The sequence below is a fragment of the Zootoca vivipara genome, chromosome 16 (genome assembly GCF_963506605.1).
Source record: "Zootoca vivipara chromosome 16, rZooViv1.1, whole genome shotgun sequence".
NCBI classification, from domain to species: Eukaryota; Metazoa; Chordata; class Lepidosauria; order Squamata; family Lacertidae; genus Zootoca; species Zootoca vivipara.
The window spans coordinates 22,641,337-22,661,379 of NC_083291.1; the positions used below are offsets into that span (position 1 = coordinate 22,641,337).

The 20,043-nt window shown below is 43.8% G+C and overlaps 1 protein-coding gene across 2 annotated transcripts in view; it reads right to left on the bottom strand.

Annotated features, from left to right (window-relative positions):
* The window catches only part of NCBP1 (nuclear cap binding protein subunit 1), a 32,662-nt gene that overhangs the window by 9,604 nt on the left and 3,015 nt on the right, over positions 1-20,043 (bottom strand). Inside the window, exons 2-16 of one of the 2 annotated variants that reach the window (XM_035140991.2) lie at positions 15,460-15,548; positions 15,247-15,347; positions 13,922-14,078; positions 13,005-13,112; positions 11,497-11,618; positions 10,764-10,833; positions 9,946-10,161; positions 8,409-8,506; positions 7,289-7,352; positions 6,175-6,285; positions 5,288-5,352; positions 3,694-3,756; positions 2,213-2,287; positions 1,420-1,523; positions 337-459 (exon numbers count right to left, since the gene is read on the bottom strand). In XM_035140991.2, the coding sequence (XP_034996882.1) occupies positions 337-459; positions 1,420-1,523; positions 2,213-2,287; positions 3,694-3,756; positions 5,288-5,352; positions 6,175-6,285; positions 7,289-7,352; positions 8,409-8,506; positions 9,946-10,161; positions 10,764-10,833; positions 11,497-11,618; positions 13,005-13,112; positions 13,922-14,078; positions 15,247-15,347; positions 15,460-15,548 (1,566 nt within the window). Of the gene's footprint in view, positions 1-336; positions 460-1,419; positions 1,524-2,212; positions 2,288-3,693; positions 3,757-5,287; positions 5,353-6,174; positions 6,286-7,288; positions 7,353-8,408; positions 8,507-9,945; positions 10,162-10,763; positions 10,834-11,496; positions 11,619-13,004; positions 13,113-13,921; positions 14,079-15,217; positions 15,348-15,459; positions 15,549-20,043 lie in introns of those variants that run through there. The other variant, XM_035140992.2, reaches the window with a different exon arrangement.

A 20,043-nucleotide genomic window follows, 5' to 3' on the forward strand; every position in this document is an offset into this window, starting at 1 on the left:
CAAATACAAACGTTGCTATATAAACAACAGCCAATGTGCAAAGCTAAACTATTGTGTGTATGAGGCAGAGAGCGAATGACTGGTGGTGTCCGTTGTCCAAAGAAAGTCAAAAATTCCATGGGAGGGTCATTCCATATCAAGTGATCCAACTTTTTTACCTCATGTCATCCAATTTTCTTAATATTTTGTACACTTGTTGAATGATGAAAACTCAGTTTAAATCTACGCATTCAGAGAAGACGACGTTGCAATGTGGCACTTCTACAGAACAATGAAATAAGCTTAAATACAGAAAGAACTAGGAGCAGCTAGAGTGCAACTACCAGAAGTTCTTACCATCATCATCATCCTGATTTGGGTTGGGCACATCCTTCAAAATAGTCAAAATCTCATCGTTTCTTGCTTTGTTTTTAATGGCGATGTTTAAGCAGAGCGCAACGTTGTATCCTGGAAGAGACTCTACAAATAAACGAAGAAGCAAAGTTACCATTATTATTATTTTTAAAGCCTTATTTCTTCATAAAAGCCAAGACAGTAGAAACATCATTCTTTGGAACTCATCACCCTGCAGACTTCCAGGACATATAACGAGTAGAACCAAGTCAAACTTCACCCTCCTTCTTTCTTCCGCCAGCCTAGATGTTAAGTTTTTAAAACTTGTTAAGAATGAACACACTGTTCTTCCCAGAGTGCCTGCACACTAATAGGCTGGCCTGGTTTTCTGCTCAGCTGTTTGCCAGGCTCCTCGAACTCTTTTGAGGAGCTCCAAATATAAAAAACTGGACTGCCATGCAGGAAACTGACAAAGACAGTCGTACCTTGGGTTCTCAAACGCCTTGGTACTTGGATGTTTCGGCTCCCAAATGCCAAAAACCCTGAAGTGTTCCGGTTTTTGAACGTTTTTTGGAAGCCGAACGTCCAATGCGGCTTCTGCTTGAGTGCAGGAAGCTCCTGGTTTTTTAACATCTTGGAAGTCGAACGGAATTCCGGAATGGATTACATTTAAGAACCAAGGTTACACTGTACATCTTTAGGGGCTTGTTCTGCTATCATATTGTTGAAGCAAAATTAGGAGCTGCTTGTAGGCTTTTCTGGACCTTTTAGAGGAAGCTCAGGCTATTAGTATAACAAAACAAACAGTGCTTAAGAATTTCCTAGTTCTCTTGTAATCCTTACAACATTCCATCATTATTCTCATACTGCAGATGAAGGTTGTAGCTGAGAGAGCTGCTTGGTCAAGAACACCAGGTGAGTCTATGGCAGGGGCCAAATTAGAACCAGGACCCCTCCTCAATTCATAGCTCAGCCTCTCACTCACTAGACTACACCAGCCCCCCAAAGACGGACTCAACAAAGCTAGTCCAACTATTTAAAAATAAAAAGGAAACACTGCAGCAAGTGCATAGCCTATATACATACTGTTGCTTTCATCTCCGTATTTATAAATACATGCTGGATTAGCAGGAGTTAGGACTGAAAAAGTAGCAGGAACAATATCCACTATTCGTTGGTGGTAGGAAAGCCTAGAAGAGATTTTGCAAAAGATGAAGAAGTGATACTCCTATCATATGATACAGGGCTTTGGAAAAAACCCAACCAAGCCTGAACCCTTACTCAGTCTCAGTGAATGCAGATTGTAAATCTAGATATGGCAAAATCAAAGTCTATGCTTTACACTGAAACAGGAAAGGAATAGCCCAAACTACAATTATGCCCCTAGCACCCAGCTCCTGAACATATTTACACAGAAGTCAGCTCCACTGATCTGAAAAGAAGTTACTTCCCAGTAACTATTTAGGATCATTTATTTGTATGCTCAATTGCTTTCCATTTCGTTAAATTTGTTTTTGTTGTTTGATCACTAGACATTACAAAACAAGGAATTAAACTGAGGGATATGAACTTGGAGAGAGAATTTTAAAATTCATTCAAAAGCACTATTTTTATTTACTGAATTTTCTCCCAGCAGAATACTTCCAGCTACTGTTCTCCTCCTGTTAGTGAGACAAATACCATCCAGATGATGTCTTAACTCATAATGGATAAGTGACCTATTCCTGGACAAACATACAAAGACTAAGCAAATACTATTGATTTGAAATGGGAGGTGATATTATTTCTTCCGCACTTTAGCAACGGCATTAAGTTGGAAAAATAGGCTATATCTACCTTGAATAATACCCCTTTTGCAATTCTGATGCCTCATACTCACCTCATACATTTTTCCAAAACTTCTCTTATGAATTTAGGTCTGGGTTTGTCAAGGTCCTCAGAAAGACAATCTGACCTATGGTTGGAACAAAATTGTGCAATTGCCATTACCCAGAAAAGCATATATAGGCTTATTTGTCTAATATGCACTGATTTAGGAAGCTTCAATCTTCACTGTTGTGCTTCTTTGGCTCTCTGCCGTGTCAGAGCCACTAGGAAGCAAATTCATACAGTACTGGGGGGTACAGTTTAAGGCAGCAAAGCTTACATAATTTCACATAATGACATTTTAAACCACATATATATGTGGGCTACCTAGTCTTGCACAGAAATCATTGAAAATATATCACATTTGTAATGTGACATTTGCAGAACTTAGCACCATTTGCATATTTCAATAATAATAATTAATAATAATTTTTTATTTATACCCCCCCCCTTTCAGGGTTCAGAAACCTGGGCTCAGGGCGGCTAACAACAAATTTAAAACACTTAATTGTAATACAACTTAAATGCAGCATAAAATACAGTATAAAAGCATGAATAACAATAAAATTCAAAGTTCAAAAATCAATTTGTGAGAAATCCATCCAATAAACATTTAGATGGTCACCAGGGCTAGCTGGCTAAATTAGTCCTACTTGGGCCAGCAAGCAGGCCAGGGGAGAATTAGCTGTGGGGTCCCAGAGCAGGAAATCTTCATAAAAAGGGGAGGGGGGAAGAGAAGGGAAATAAAATATCAGGCTGAGTTAAAATTAAAGGCTAGGTGGAATAGCTCTGTCTTACAGGCCCGGGGGAAGGAGGCTATATCCTGTAGGGCCCTAGTCCCATGGGACAGAGCATTCCACCAGGTCGGAGCCATCACTGAAAAGGCCCTGGCGGAGGACAGTCTGACTTCCTTACGGCCCGGGCCCTCTAAACTATGGTTATTCATGGACCTTAAGGTCCTCTGCAGGGCATACCAGGAGAGGTGGTCCCGTAAATATGAGGGCCCTAAGCCACAAAGGGCTTTAAAGGTCAAAACCAGCACCTTGAACCTGACCCAATACTCCACCGGGAGCCAGTGCAACTGGTAAAGCACTGGGGGAATATGCTCCCATGGCAGGGACCCCGTGAGGAGCCTCGCTGCATCATTCTGCACCTGCTGGAGTTTAGCCCTGCGTAGAGCGAATTACAGTAGTCAAGCCTGGAGGTGACCGTTGCATGGATCACTGTGGCCAGATCGGGGCAGGACAGGTAAGGGACCAACCGCTTAAGGCAGCAAAGATGGAAAAATGTTGCCTTAACTGATGCTGTAACCTGCGCCTCCATGGAAAGGGAGGCGTCAAGGATTACACCCAAACTCTTAACAGAAGGCACTTGCACTAATTGGGCCCCCCGCAAGAGAAGGGAGTTGGTCCCTCATCCAGAAGGAGGTAATAAGAATCACTGAAAAATTACAAAAAGTATATTAGTTGGGAAACTAATAAGAAATAAACTTACCAGTCTTCCCAGGTCCAAAGGAATTGAAAATTATTCAAATGGTGGGAAAACCAATTAATGAACCTTCATGAAAAAAGAAGTAAACTTTCACTAACTCCCAGATGACCAAACCACAGCCATTCACAGTGACATTATATACACTACAGTATATCCTAGCCCAGGCATCCCCAAACTTCGGCCCTCCAGATGTTTTGGACTACAATTTCCATCTTCCCCGACCACTGGCCCTGTTAGCTAGGGATCATGAGAGTTGTAGGCTAAAACATCTGGAGGGCCGCAGTTTGGGGATGCCTGTCCTAGCCATTACAAGGAATGCCACAACCCATTTTGTTGAAATGGATTCCTGGAGATACTGGTTATGAAGCTCAAGTAAATACAGAACTCTTAATAAATTAAGATTAAGGTGCAGAATGCCCAAAGCTGTCAGATAACTGGATCTTCTGCAAGGCTATCTATCTCTAATTATCTTTGAACAAGCTAATTACAGTCATACCTCTTGTTGTGTTTGCTTCACATTGTGGCTTTTCAGGTTGTGAATGCGGTAAACCCGGAAGTGTATACTTCCAGGTTTCGTCCCCCACACAGAAGCGTTCTGCACGCTTCACGCATGTGTGGAAGTGTTCTGTGCGCTTCACGCATGCGCAGAAGCGCTCTATCGGCTCCGCACTTACGCAGAAGCACCGCTCTAGTTGCAGACTTTTCGGGGTGCAAACGGCACCCCAGAATGGATCGTGTCTGCAACTAGAGGTACCACTGTAGTTCAGATATGGAAGCTTCAGATAATAGTTTTGTATGTAATACTCGAAGTGTATTTTCAGATGCTCCTGGCTCCTCTTCCAAGCCAAGATGTACTTGGCTACCCCCACTCAACCAAGAGACGCTCTTTTATAATTACTGTGACCATAAAACAGGGAACAACAGTTATACATTTATTCAGTTCAAATGAGCTGATGCCAGAGAAACCTGCCTGTCATCAATCACACATCTCAAAAATGGAGTTAACTTTTTATCAGCAAAAAACATGGCTCTGCACAGACTTCGTTGAGTTTCAGGCCTAGTGAGCAGAGCGGCTCATTCCCTGCGGCCTTCCTCCATGAAAATCAGTTGTCAAGACTGAAAGTCCCTGCCTTCTCACAGCTGCCTTAAGTCCCCTGTTCTCCAGTGCAAGCAATCAGAGAAGGCATCAGCATGCAGCCAATTTCTCCTCTGCCCTTTTCATGCCTATTCTGGTTCTGGGAGTCGGTTAGAGGGGAGACACCTGTAACTCTTCACCAGTCTGACTCATCTCTGCCTCTTGGCCTCCCTCTTTCCACTCTCCTCCTCCTCCTTCAGTTTCTGGCTGATTCTGGACTTCCCCCTGCCAGACTCTCCCAGCTCACTATGCCCTGTTACCTCTTCAGCTCCCAACACCTCTTCTTCCCAGTCTTCCCCCTCTGACCACTCACTGTTGTCCCTCCACCCCACCCCAGGTTCTGAGCCTTCTTCCCTTGGCTGATTCCTCCCACCATTCCTCTGCCTCCAACCGCTCCATGACATCTGATGAAAACTGCTTCCCAAACTTCTTGGAAATCGAACGGTAAGTGCACTTACTTACCTGTCTATGCAAGTAGTGTTCATTGTATCCAAGCGCATGTACAGCATTTCTGTGGCTTGCGCAAGCTGCAAGATTCCATTTAAGGAATAATATGGACGAACCTTTAACTCTCTCTCTGTTAAGAGAGAAACCGCGTGTGCCCAAACCTAGAGTGCTAGGCTACTGAATCAGACTCAAATCAAATACAGTGGAACCTCGGTTCTCGAACATCTTGGTTGACGAATGTTTGGGAATGCAAATGCTGAAAACCCAGAAGTAAATGCTTCTGTTTTTGCACGCACCTTGGAAGTCGAACGACTTCCGCTTTGTTTTTCAATTTTCTCAACTGAATTTGCCGACAGCCCTTTGCGCCTTGGTTGTCGAACGTTTCGGAAGTCGAACGGTCTTCTGGAACAGATTACGTTCGACAAGGAGGTTCCACTCTATCTTGGATTTAGACACTTTAAGAGGCAGTGCAATATTTCATTTGCCATGTAGAATTATTAGAATCATAGAATCGGAAGAGACCACAAGGGCCATCCAGTCCAACCCCCTGCCAAGCAGGAAACACCATCAAAGCTTTCTTGACATATGCCTGTCAAGCCTCTGCTTAAAGACCTCCAAAGAAGGAGAAAATTGTTATTTTAATTCAGTACCTGCCCTTCACCCTAAGGCCTCAGAGCAGGCTACAACCATTAAGCTTCTGAGTAGCCTTCCTATTTTTGCCTGATGAATAAGATTGGTTACCAATGAAAACATTTTTAGTCACAACCTTCATTTCAGCGATTACTCAAAATAACCTGCGTCTGCAACCAACCGACTTCTAATATAGCTGTGAACAGTAATACATAATGCATTAACATTAAAATGTGCTAACTGATATCAGAGTTGTTGAGAAGAAAGGATACAACTTGGGGTAAGGAGCCAGGCTGAAGTTTGCAAAGTTCAATAAGGAGTGTTGTGTACATGACCTCAGTGTGTGGTGGAATAGGAAGCTGAAACAGCTCAGCAAAGATTACCTGGGGGGGGGGAACATGACACAGATACAATGAATATACAGATACAATGTATACCTGTCTTATCTGAACTGATATTGGCAGGTATTATTAGTATTAAGTCTGGCAACTGTTGGGGTATAGTGGTGAAATGACCCGTCATATGCTCTAACAACAACAGCAATAACAATTCATTGATATGCCGCCCATCTGACTGGGGTGCCCTAGCCACTCGCGGCGGCTTCCAGCAAATTAAAATATCAAACACAGTAAAACATCAAACATTAAAAACTTCTCGACACAGGGCTGCCTTCAGATGTCTTCTAAAAACCAGATAGTTGTTTATTTCCTTAACATTTGATGGTAGGGTGCCACTACCGAGAAGGCCCTTTGCTTTGTTCCCTGTAGCCTCACTTCTCGCAATGAGGGAACTGCCAGAAGGCCCTTGGAGCTGGACCTCAGTGTGTGGACTGAACAATGGGGGTGGAGACGCTCCTTCAGGTATACTGGGCCAAGACCGTTTAGGGCTTTAAAGGTCAGCACCAACAAATATGCACAAACTTGCATATTTATTAAATTTATTTCCTGTCTTTCTTCCAAGGTCTAATGCCCCCATTTTATCTTCATTACTTCCCTGTGAGGCAAATTAGGCTGAGCGAGAGGGACCAACCCCAAGGGCACCTAATAAGCTGGATGGCTGAGCTGGGGCTTGAAATTAGCCTTAGGTCAATTGCTCTAACCACTACCCTCAGCATTTATATATTCTATAAGTTGCCCAGTGTGGCTGGAGAAACCCAGCCAGATGGACGGGGTGTAAATAAAACAACAACAATTTAGCCAGATATAGCTCATCAGTATTTAACATATTTATTTATATATGAGGTTTGACACAGATTCAATCTGCTTTTCTGCATAGTTGGGGCTTTTTTGGCAAACGAGTTTGGGTAAATTATAATAGAGTTTACAGCATAGGAAGTAAAGGCATTTTGAAAGAGGAAAAAGATAAATACGATAAAGAGATGCATACCTCAACTATGTGGTAGTTCAGGGGGATCTTGTTATTCCCTGGGTAGCTCAGTAACTGAGCAGCACTAGAGGAAAAGGCAGACTCAGTGATTCAAAGAATGCAAATACAGAAAAGGGTCAGTTAGGAAGCAAACTGAAGCCTTGCTAAAGAACAGACTGTCAGTTAGGTGCATGTGTATCAATTCACATGGCACTAAAGGACAGTAAGACTCATAAGCATAGCAAAAGGACTATGCAAACTGAAGATGGCTCCAAGAATCTGTATATATCTCCTCAAAACCCACCATAAGCTTTTGATTGACTAGAATGAGAGATCCACGTGTCATTATTACAGAAACTGCAAGAACAGAGGTCTGGATTTTGAAAGCATTGTTTGGTGAACTTATTGTCAAGACACAATTTGATAAAGAGCATTTCGCGCTCAAGTACAGCAGCAATTCTCTTTGCATTTAATTTCAAAGCCACTTCACTCTTATGATGCAGCAGGACTTTGCTAAGAACGTAGCCTCGATTTACGTGCTACAGAAAGGAGGACATTTTCCGATGCTTTTGAAGCATTTTCCTGAGAGAATGGAAAGTGGCAGAAAGCAAAAGTTGGATTCGTGCCGCGGCAAGGCTTTGCCAAGACTGTACTGGGGGAGGGGGTAGTTTCCCCCGATGCTGCGTAGAGTTTGCAGACATGCAAAGCACAGTTTGATGCTGTGCCAGAGGCCAACAGCCACTGTGTGTGTTCGGCAGGAAAGATACCTTTTTTCCCTTTATCAGATAACAGATCTGATTTTTATCAAAGGTTTGTAATATACTGCACTTGCAAAAGGGCTGGCTTAGGCAGTGGCAAGGGGTTGTGTGGAGACACTGTGAAATATAACTTTTCCAGATCAGTGCAATTTGCAGAAATTTGATGCACATGCAGCTGAAGAGTTTCTTTGAGGTTTTCACAGCAGGAATTGGATGAAGAGGCAAGCTGCTTTTTAAATGAATTGGTGAATTACAGCCATCCTCACCTCACGAGCAAATATGCTCTTTAGCCACACTTCTCAGAAAACAGTACTGTCAGGTAGGTAGAAAACAAAGGTCTTTTTATCTCCTAATGGTTGCCCTGCATGAAAAGTAACTCCTACCATGTCTTCCTTTCTTTCCAGTGTGACTTAATAATGCAGTGAAGATTTTCCTCTATCACAAATCTTTCAGCGGAATGACTGCCAGGCATAACAGGACCCTGATGAAGGAATTAAGAAATGGCAGAAGGGATATAACATAAAAGTCCATTTGAAACAAAATAAATAGCAAAGTTTGGCTGCATTACTAGCACTATAGCTTTGACAATAGTTATAATACAATACAATTTATTGTTTCTAGGGAATTTAACATTTGCAAGCAATTTCAAAATGCTAAAAAGTATTTTTCCCCATAATAAAATTTGCTGCTGTTAAAAACAGGTCAGGATTCAAAGAACTGTGAACTCAGTTCCATGACCTCAAGGGAACTTTAGATTCTTTATTCTTTTGTGAGTAGCCCCCTATGTCCTCCCCTATGTCCTACGAAAAGCAACTTTTGAAACAAAAGTCTCAAAAATATATTTGTTTGTCATGAGCAGGGTGGGACAGGTTATGCCCTAAAGAAATCACTTGACTACTGCAAGCCTCTAGTGTTGGTCTAAACAACTCTTAGTTGAAAACTGTCCAGGACCCAAAGAAACCGCAAAAATCAAATTTTTAGAAGGGAGAGAAGACAATACTTTGTATCCTCATTATAAAGTGTCTCTCTCATAGTCAGGGACTGCAATGAATTAAATTAAGCCCCCCCTCCCCAATTTAAACTGGAAGCACACTTCATGCTTGCAAATAATTAATAATAATTTACTTGTACCCTGTCCATCTGAATGCGTTGCCGCAACCACACTAGTTGGCTTCCAGCAGAATACCAGACACAACAAAACACCAGACATTAAAAGCTTCCCGATACAGGGCTACCTTCAGAAGTCTACGGAAAGTTGTTGATCTCTTTGACATCTGCTGGGAGGGCATTCCACAGGGCAGGCACAACTACTGAGAAGGCCCTCTGCCTGGTTCCCTGTAACTACACTTCTCGCAATGAGGGAACCGCTAGGCGGCCCTCAAGGAGCTGAATGGTGGGGATGGAGATGTTCAGATATTCAGGGCTGAAGCCATTTAGGGCTTTAAAGATCAACACCAACACTCTGAATTGTCCTGGGAAATGCAATGGGAGCCAATGTAGATCCTTTAAGACCGGTTTCATATGGTCTCAGCGGCCACTCCCAGTCACCAGTCTAGTTGCCACATTCTGGATTAGTTGTAGTTTCAGAGTCACCTTCAAAGGTAGCCCCACATAGAGTGCATTGCATAATCCAAGCAGGAGATAACAAGGGTATGTCCCACTCTGGTGAGAGAGTCTGCGGGCAGGTAGGATCTCAGCTGGCATACCAGAGGGAACTGGATACAGAATTTACTTGCGCCTCCATGGACAGCTGTGAGTCCAGAATGAACCCAAGGCTGTGCACCTGGTCCTTTAGTTACCCCATTCAGGACCAGGGAGCCCCACACACCTGTTCGCCCCGTCCCCTAGAAACAGTGCTTCTGTCTTGTTGTGATTCAGCCTCAATCCGTTAACCACTATCCGTACGTACACACAACTCACCTCGGGATCATCAGTGTAGTCAAACATTCTGAAGATAACTCTTGGCATCGGGTAAACGGAGTCTTCGGTGTGAGGTGGCGGAGTGAAAGGAGGCAGATTGTGCTGTAGTGCCTCGCAGAGCACATTGTCAAAAGCAAGGTATGGCCTTGGGATGTGCCTTTCTTGCCAGCGGTCTTTCTTCAGCTTCTGAACCTGAGCCCACAGGCAATCCAAGTACTGAAAAACAAAAGTGCCCATCATGCAGGAAGATGCCCGCTGTCAACAGAATGGCATTTCTTCTTCCATCCACTCCATTGCCCGACTTGGAAGCCAACTCTCCATCCATCCCCGCAAACATCCTTTTGCCCTCTGCTGCTGTTAGTGCCTGTAGGGCTTCAGAACTAGTTTGACTGTAACTCCCATCAGGCTCAGCCAACACAGTCAATGTTCAGGGGTGATGGGACTTGTAGTCTGGCAACATCTGGAGTGCCACGGTTTAGCCCCCATCCCCTTGATCTAAAGAACCACATAAGTAAGTTATGACTTGGATTTGAAAACAGCAGCCCACAGTGCCACATGACAAATCTTTTTTACAAAACAAAACAAAACTGAGAACTTTATTAGAGGCATACGGGTGCCAACTTTTCTCGTTGCCAGATAAAAACATTTTTTTATTTTTCCAGGGTTTATAATGTATTAACTTTAAAAATGCGCTCAATTAGTATTTCATCATGGACTTTTAAACCACCATGGAAGCTCTACAAAGGACAATATATTTTAAATAAAATAATTCAGATATATGCGGTGACATGTACTCAAGACTCCACACTATGTTTTACCTCTTCTTGAGGATGTGGTTTATCAGCAGACCAAACTTGTAGCATTGGTACGTGAATCTTTTGACGCCGTCTGAAATAGAGTGAGAGGAAATATAAAAGTTACTCAAATAAGCAAGCATGATTGATAGAGGGGTGGGGCTTGTTGCCAGAGTATGGTTAGATATGCATTTTCAATTATCCAGTTTCTTTTTCTTTTTTGTGTGAGTTTATGGGGATTTTGAAAAGAAAGTCAAAAGTCAAGACCTAAGAGCACACACTTTTAAAGTTACATGATAACCATGATGACTCAGCGCAACTCAAAAAACAAAATCTAATAAAGTTCTAGGGCCTGGGTTCCCAAACTGTGGTCCGTGAGCTTCGTTCAGGTGGCCTACGATGAGTCTGTGGATTTGTCTTTGAGGACATGGTACTGAACCCAGTTCCTAACCATCTGGGTTGCTGTTACTGTTTTAAGTGTTTTGTCCGGGGTTCAGGAAGCAGAGAGCCTGCTTCTTAGCTCTTTCTTCTTCTGAATCTTGGTGCAGTCTGGTAATCTTCTGTCCCAGACTGGTTGGACATAAGTAGTGATGACAGTTGTAGTACTTTGCACAGCAATGTGTCCTGTGTTTCCCCTGCCCCTCTTGGGAGTAGGGGGAGGAGGAGGAGGGCACGGACAGAGCCTGCGAGAAAGCAAATACTTTTTTTCTACTCTGCTATCTAATAAGGCAAAGCAGATTGGTTACTGTTCTCTTACTTCAGGTAGTTTTCAACCTGGGACAAGATGCGGTCCATCTCAGCATCCTTCTTCTCATACAACTCCTTCCCCACCCAAGGTAAGGATGAGAGAAAAGCATACACATACCAGTCACAGCGTACCTGTGGCAAACAGAAGTGATGATAATGTTCAGGTGCATAAAAGGAACAAGGGTAAGGGGCTTGTATTCTGATATAATGCTTCAAGCTCAAATCATCATCAAGGAGGAGGAGGAGGAGTTTGGACTTGATATCCTGCCTTTCACTCCCCTTAAGGAGTCTCAAAGCGGCTAACAATCTCCTTTCCCTTCCTCCCCCACAACAAACACTCTGTGAGGTGAGTGAGGCTGAGAGACTTCAGAGAAGTGTGACTAGCCCAAAGTCACCCAGCAGCTGCATGTGGAAGAGCGGGGAAGCGAACCCGGTTCACCAGATTACGAGTCCACCGCTCTTAACCACTACACCACACTGGCTCTCTAAAACACAACAGGCCAATTTGCTTACATCTATAAACAGCTGTCTAAATATATGTAACTAGACTACTAAACGAAGAGGGCAAATTCTCAAAAGTTGTTCATGTGTTATACTGTGGTTGCATAAGCATTTATTTAAGTTCTACTTTAATTGACCACATCTTTCCTCCAATTTTATTTAGGATGTACCCTCACTTTCCCTAGATCACCCGAGGCTTGGAAAACGCCCAATCTTGCCAGCAGTTGGCAGAAACCACCCCACAGATCTAGATATTTTAAATACTGAGTCTAAAACTATACCAATATGAAAACAGCTGCAGAAAATATGCAGAAGATGAACAAGCCAGAGAACAGAAAGGCCACATAGCTCAGTGACAGAGCACATACCATAATGCTGTAGAGATGTCAGCGGGTGTGTGCAAGATGATCTAGTCTAGAAGAAAGCAATTGGTGCGCCCACCCACCCCCCCACAACCCAAATCCAGCACCCTGGTGTTATTTGGTCTCCTAAGGCAAAGTTTAATATGAATAAACAGAGTTTCTGGTAGTGGCACTAGCAGGCTGTTGTGGTGATAAGTATGGGTTCTCTGATCTTGTTGTTGTTGTTGTTGTTGTTGTTGTTGTTGTTGTTGTTGTTGTTGTTGTTGTGACCAGGCCTCCTAAAGGGGAAATTCCTATCCCTGACAATTTGACATTTCAGTGTCTGTTTTATTCAAGGAGCTTCAAATCCCAAACCTGAATTAGGGTTGGCTCTAGCAGGTTAGAATTATAGATCCTTCAAGAACCCTGATGGAAAGTTTCTGACTGTGCTGCGGCATTCTTTTTCTCAGGCTTCCTCAACTTCGGCCCTTCAGATGTTTTGAGACTACAGTTCCCAGCATCCCTGACTACTGGTCCTGCTAGCTAGGGATCATGGGAGTTGCAGGCCAAAAACATCTGGAGGGCAGGGTTGAGGAAGCCTGTTTCTTTCTTCTTCCAAAAGGCAGGTATCTTAAAAGCAAAATCATCTATGGAAAAAAAGAATGTCTTTGCTTACCTGAGGTACATCCTCCTCCTGAGTCACAGCAACGAAATTTTCAAACATGGCTACCATTGATGGGGCAGCTATTACATGACAATTCACAAGATCAGACAGAAAACGGACCTAGAGAAAGAGAAGGGGGAGCTGGGAGTTTACTTGTGGTGAGAATGGAATCTGCTTTGGGATCCTGTGTTCCCTCCCTCAGCCGACAGAGAAAAGCAGGCTCTCCCAAAAGGTCAGAGTCCCACTGGGACTGCACTACCTTCTGCCCTTGGTGAGGGAGCAGGAGAGGAAAGCACACGAGACCAAGACCCAACCTTATCATCGACTGGAATCCCTTAGAAAGGCAGCAGCAAGACAGAAAACAAAAAAGCTTCACCTGTGAGTTGTAAATTACAGTCATACCTTGGATCCCGAACGCCTTGTGAGTTGAACATTTTGGCTCCCAAACGCCGCAAACCCAGAAGTTTGTGTTCCGGTTTGTGAACATTCTTTGGAAGCCGAACGTCTGATGTAGCTTCCGATTGGCTGCAGGAAGCTCCTGCAGCCAATCAGAAGCCACGCCTTGGTTGTTGAACGTTTTTGGAAGTCGAACAGACTTCTGGAACAGATTCCGTTTGACAACCAAGGTACGGCTGTATTAAAAAGACGCAGTGAATAAGAAAAAAAATCTACCTGCTGAATCTTAATCCTTTGTGTGCCATCAGTGTAATGAGGATGCTCTCTGAACGAGCACTAAAATCACACATGCCATGCCACTAGCACTGTAGTAAAGCTACAAATAGATGGTCATGTGTGGGTTTGGATGGGTGCATTGGGGAGGAAACGAGATTGAGTTTTCCACAACTGCACCCTGCAAGATGAAAGGTAAGCCCTTCAGATTCACTGGAAAGGAAACTAAATAAAGGCTGTAAGATGTAAAAGGAACTTACTAAAACCACAGCTTCATTATACATGTTGACCTTGAAACACTCTTTGAGTTGACGTATCATGGCTTCTACAAACTCTCCGCCAAAATTGTAGTTCCTTGCATTCAGCAGGCCGACTAGAGTCGTGTAAACCGTCAGCTTTATGGGTAACAAACGTGCACTGATTTTTCCCCATTGAGGAGGAGACACAAACATCAGGCATTAATTCAGACTGCAAACATTGTGTTATCATTCTTCAACATGGCAAATTCAAACCCTTAGGTGGGATACAAGTATTTTTTGAACTCAAGAATCTATATCCTAGAACAAAGTGAGAAAAGGCTCTGCTCGGATTTGACTTATTTTTGAAACTAGAATAAAATACATATACATTATGCAACATAATCTTCTGTGATTTTCCCTCTTAGGGTGAAATTCAACATAGCACTAAGGAGATCATACCACCAGCGCAAGTATTTCTGCTTGCCCAATGGAATGATTTCCTCACTCCTCTCCCTACATATTATTATTTTTTTGGGAGGGGGGAATCTCCCGGCCCTCCAGAGCAGATTTGGGGGAGGAAGCTCCTTTGCAATGTCAGGAGTCCTCGTGCCATCTTCCGCTAGCAGAACGGGGCAGTTGAGTCCGGCCTTTAGTTCAGCTCCACTGTAGAGTAGCAGTGTCTCTCCTTGTATTGCAGGGCACTGGTTGAAAAGAACAGAAGAAACAGGAGGAAGAGCAGGAGGCAAAGTTCTTATACTTTCCTGGAGCTCCTTGAAATATCTCCCAGCAATATGGAACTACAAAACATGCCTCAGTTGATTGCTGCAGTCAACAGACGAACTGTGGCATTTGCATTGCGGTGTATGTGGCTAAATGATCAGCCATAGCACTCCAGAAAGCACGCATATACACACAGGGCAATACAGTGAAAAAAAGTACCAACACACTACTGCTCACCTCACCATCGCCACCCATTGCCAACAAACCACCTCACAATTATTTGGCAAGATTGCATGTGGTGCACTTTAAATTAAAACCTGAGGTCCTTTTCCCCATTTCTGACCATGAACCGTACGCATATTTACTCAGAAAGGCTAGTCAATGATTATCAGCTCAAAAACCTGCTGCCTAAGGTGAACAGACTATTCATTTTACTCAGATTGTTCATTTCCTCCCTTAGATTTTCTCTCAGTTTCAAGGTCTAAGACAGAAAACATCTAAGACAGAAAATTAATGACAAACACACACACACACAAAAATATACAACGTAACCTTATGAATGTTTAAAAGCATTTAGTGTAGGTAATACATTATCACCTGGATCCATAAATCTTTTGCATACATACACTGTACAAAGGATTCTTAGTATCTTGCTTTTGTAGTTTGGTAAATCTGCCTCCAAGACCCCAGCCAGGCCTTCCAAGTTACTCTCCAAAGAAGAAGTACTCTGAGAGGATTAGAAGAAGAACTCTGTGTAAAGGTATTTGCACTGCAGTACACAATTTAAAAGCTTTTAAAATCGCACATGCAAAACAGTATAAAGCTACAGCCCATCATACCTTTTCTCCCACTCTGCATATTAAGGATTCCAGCCTCTCTTCAATTTCAGATGGCTCAGATGTTCTCCTCCTCTTGTGTGGCTGCCCTCCTGTTTCAATGAGATAAAGCATAGAAGAACTCAGCCCACAAATAACTTCCATGCCGATGCTTCCTCCATCTCTTGAGAAAGCCGGTCTTTTTGGCACCTTTGGTCGGCAGAGAGAAGTCTGCTCAATCTGCCAGGGCAGTGGGGGCTGTATCAAGACTTGGGCCAATAGGGGTGGCACCCCACACAGGGGAGCGACCTTAGGGAAAGGCAAGGGCCATAACATCATTTTCTCTGGGGATAACCTTGCTCTAATTCTTTCAAATACTGTTTTTTAACGTGTGTTTTTTTAAATTTGGGGTTTTTGTTGTTGTTTTTTAATTAAAGGACGTAAAATGTGGCTGGGAAGAGTGGAGCTGGGGAGAGCAGTGGGGAACCCAATCAGTGGTTCTGGGAAAGGGGAGGTATGGTGTGGGGGCAGGCTAGGCCTGGTAAGGGGCACATGGGCAGGCAGTTGGTGATTGTGCTGTGTGCCAACCCTCCCTCCAACCTGGGAAACTGTGATTGTCCTATCATCCAGCCATCGAGTCTGTGCCTGCTTCTGCTGCTGAATGCCAGATTGGCTTTGAAGAAGGCCTCCCTCATCCATGATCTGATTGTGGATGGAGACGGCAGATTTCGTCTGCATCACTGAGACCTAAGTGAGCAGGGTGGAGTTGGTCTTATCCAGCTTTGCCCATCTGGGTACTCAGGACACCATCGGGGCAGACTTGAGGGTCAGGGAGGGGGAGTTGCGATAGTCTAGATCAGGGGTGGCCACTTCCCAAGAGACTCTGATATACTCACAGAGTTAAAAACTGGGAGTGATCTACCCCCTTTGGGGGGATTCAGGTCAAAGCTGTTGAGTTTTTTTAAGGAAGGGAAGCCCTGTTTTGGGGGGTTTAGGTCAAACTTGTTGAGCTTCTTTTAGGAGGGAGGTAGGCCCATTTTTGTTTAGGGCTTCAGGTCATAGTTCAGCTTTTTTTAGGGAGGAGGAAAATTTGGGGTGAGCTTTTTAAGGGGTGCCAGTGATCTAGCAGTGATCTACCACAGACATCCAGTGATCTACTGGTAGATCACAATCTACCCTCTGTCCAGTTGAGTGAGGGCCCAGAGTGCCTGTCCCTGATGTTGGCCAATTCTGGTCTACTGGCTGCCTTGCTGTCCAACAGTCCCCCTGCCTGAGCTGACAGAGTTGGTCATGGAGGCAGTATTGAGGAATCCCAGACTGCTGCTGTTGGGGGTCATCCATGCCGAAGCAGTTACCTCTGGGGTGCCTCAGGATTTCATGGCTGCCATGCCAATCATGTGGTAGGTCACACTCTGGACTGTGTTTTCTCAAATGAGAAGGGAAAGGGTGATCCAAGAGTGGGGGGATATTGACACCAGTCCTTTGCCATGACCAGATTCACTTCCTGTTAAGATTTAGGCTCTCAGTGTCTCTACAGGTGGGAGACCTGTAAGGATGGATGGACCTATGAGGCTGATGGATCCAACTGGATTCCAAGTGGCCCTGGGGGATTTGCTAGCTGGTATGACTGGTGTTCCTGTTGAAGCCCTGGACGACATGTGGAAAATCTGGATGGCTTGAGGCATTGACACACTCGCCCCGAGCGCTCTCTCCTGTTTTGTGGAGCCCGCTTGGCTCCCCCAGTATACTCCAGAGCTTAGGGCGAGGAAACAAGCTGGGAGACAGCTAGAACGTGAGCAGGGAAAAACTTGGGTCAAATGCAATCAAACATGGGTAAGGGCTTGTCCTCAAGCAGTGAAGGGAGAAAAGGTGGCATACTCTGCTGCCTTCATTACAAAGCTTTTTGTAATGGGCCTCTTACAGGGCCTCTTACAGTCTGGCCTGAAGGAAGCGGCAGAACCGATGGTATCTCACTGTGACTTGTTTGCTAAGCATTTTGAGAATAAAATCGCTTGCATCCACTGGAATATTGAATCCACTCAAGGGGTATCCAGAGCATTGCTAGAAACTCAGGTTTGGAAGCTAGGCACCAAACTGCACCTTAAACCTAAGTTATGATCGCCACAATGGAATGTCTATTTGCCAGGGGGTTGGACCAGATGACCCTTGGGGGTCCTTTCCAGTGCTACAATTCTATGATCTCAGCTACATTACTTGACTGCAGCTTGTTCTTACAATAATTCACTTGTCCCAGTGTGCAAGGAGGAGAAACACACACAGTGGAAATGGAATCAACTATGGACCAAGCAGACGTTTTTAAACTGTGGTCTGTGAGATTCATTTGGGTGGCCTGTGGACAAGCTGCAGCATAGTCAAATGTATCTGTATTCAGCCCTGCACTTACTTTCCTTGATGTGATGATAGAGAACTGTGTGCGAGTCAGCTGGCTCAATGGAGATGTCAGCCGCCAACCTGGCAACCAAAAATCTCCACGTAGTCGCAGTTGGACCCACACCAGTAAGCAAAAACATGCCTGGTGAATTTCGAACTCTGGTCCATAGCACTGTCTGGTCCTGTTGTGTTGGATGAGTTTCAGTCGGTAAGGCTTGAGGACATGGACAAGGTACTTGGATCGGTCAAGGCAACTACATACACTCTGGACCCTTGGCTGATAAAACTAGCAAAGAGGGAGAGGGCAGCTGGCTGGGCCAAGGAGGTGATTAATGCCTCCCCCACAATGCCACTGAAAAGTCGCTTTCTTCCCTCCCCATTGTTCTGAGTGTCCTGTGAGTGGAACTCCACCCACATGATGTTCCTGCTGGCAGAAAGAAACGCAGGATCCAAGCCATTATTTATACGGCACCTGGAATTTTCTAGTTGCTGTCCTAAGATTAAAAGCATCAAACGCTCTGGCCACAGGCTTACAACTTAACAGACATGATACAAAAAGAGGAAGATCAAGCAGAACAAGCCAATTCAGACAAAAACTCTTTGCAGATATAAAATGTTTAATGCCTATGTGGAGAAGTTCTGGGAGAGGAGCAGCAGTCGTAGCTAAGCTGATGTGAGTGGGCCATGCTGCTTCTGACCCTGCCAGGAGGAAAGCAAGACAAAAAAAAAACCCATTCCCCATTGAGAATATAGCAGGGCTCATTTTAAAGATGTGAAAGTACTTGAAGGAAAAGAGAGTAAGCAATCAACCTTGTATTTCCAAAGGTCAAGGAGCTAAACAAGGCATGCAAAACTGAAATGCATGTATATGAACCAATCATTTTGCATCACCAATTGGAAGTGAAAATTTCGCTGTCAACATAGTTTTAGACTACCCCCCTCATTGCACTTGCATAGTAGTACTCAAATGACTTAATAGGTGGCACAGGTCTAAATTACAACACAATCCTAACCATGTCCTAATTAATTCAGCGGGGCTTACTCCCAGGCAAGCAAGGTTTGGATTGCAGTCTAGGTTTAAGTGGCTCTTAAATTGACGGCTGATCTGTAAATAGCAACAATCTTAACGGGTGATGGCAAAGAACAGCAAGAAACTGTTCCACGAACAAAGCTTATCAGCATCTTTTAACAAGAAGATTAGTTAAGGGAAGGAAAGCTATCCAACAGATAGAGAAACATAATATTCTTATTTTGCTTACAAATTCTGAATCTAAAGGAAGAAACACTGAACAACACCAGAATAACCCTACATTTAGATGAAGGCCTCTAGAGCAGTTTCCCACCTAGTTACCCTCCATAAATCCTTCCATATTGACCTATCTACCTCTGGAGCACCTTCTAGGCCTAGGGTAAAGTTCAGCTTGAACTGGCTCTGAGTGAGGCCTGTTCCATACAACTACTGCATCCGTGCAAACTAACTGGGCCCAACACTGCAAGCAGCTTTGCACTTACAGGGAAAAATAATAATGTGAAAGTTTGTTTGCCCTAATATTTTTGTGCAAGAAATGATGATAGGCTGTCTCCACAGACCAGGTTGAAATAATTTGTTCTAGACTCTTAAGTTCACAGAGAACCAATAGGCTAGCTTTAGAGAAGAACTTTTATTTGCTATGCCAAAAACACATGAAGGGAAGCTGAAATTAACACACTGGTGCATGGTGACAACCCGTTGCATCTGACTTGTGTCTCAAACTTTCCCAGGACATTGCTCTACCCCCCATGCCTAGAACAGCAAGGCTGCTATGGTGACAACCTTTTGAGAGGGGTGTTTCCAGCTACCCCACCTTGCTCCCTTGCCCTTGGAAGGCTTGCAAGTGGCTGCAGGAGACTGTAGGAGAGGGACTGTGAGGGGTATTTCTAGCAAAACTGTGAAGCTCCCTTGCTATTTTTGTTATATGATGCTGTTTATTGTTTATGTAATCTTTATTGAAATGTGTTTTTGGCATGCTATATTTGCTATTGTTTCACTGTGCTATTATTAAATTGTTTTTGTAGTGTTTGTTTGAAATGCATTCCTATTTTCCTTGCTGTATGCTGCTTTGAGCACTGTTCTTTTGTATGTGGAAAAGCGATATACAAATAAAATGAATGAACATGATACAGGAATTGGACAGGCCGGGAATTGCTGATTTACATTTGTAGTCCACTATTCCTTTG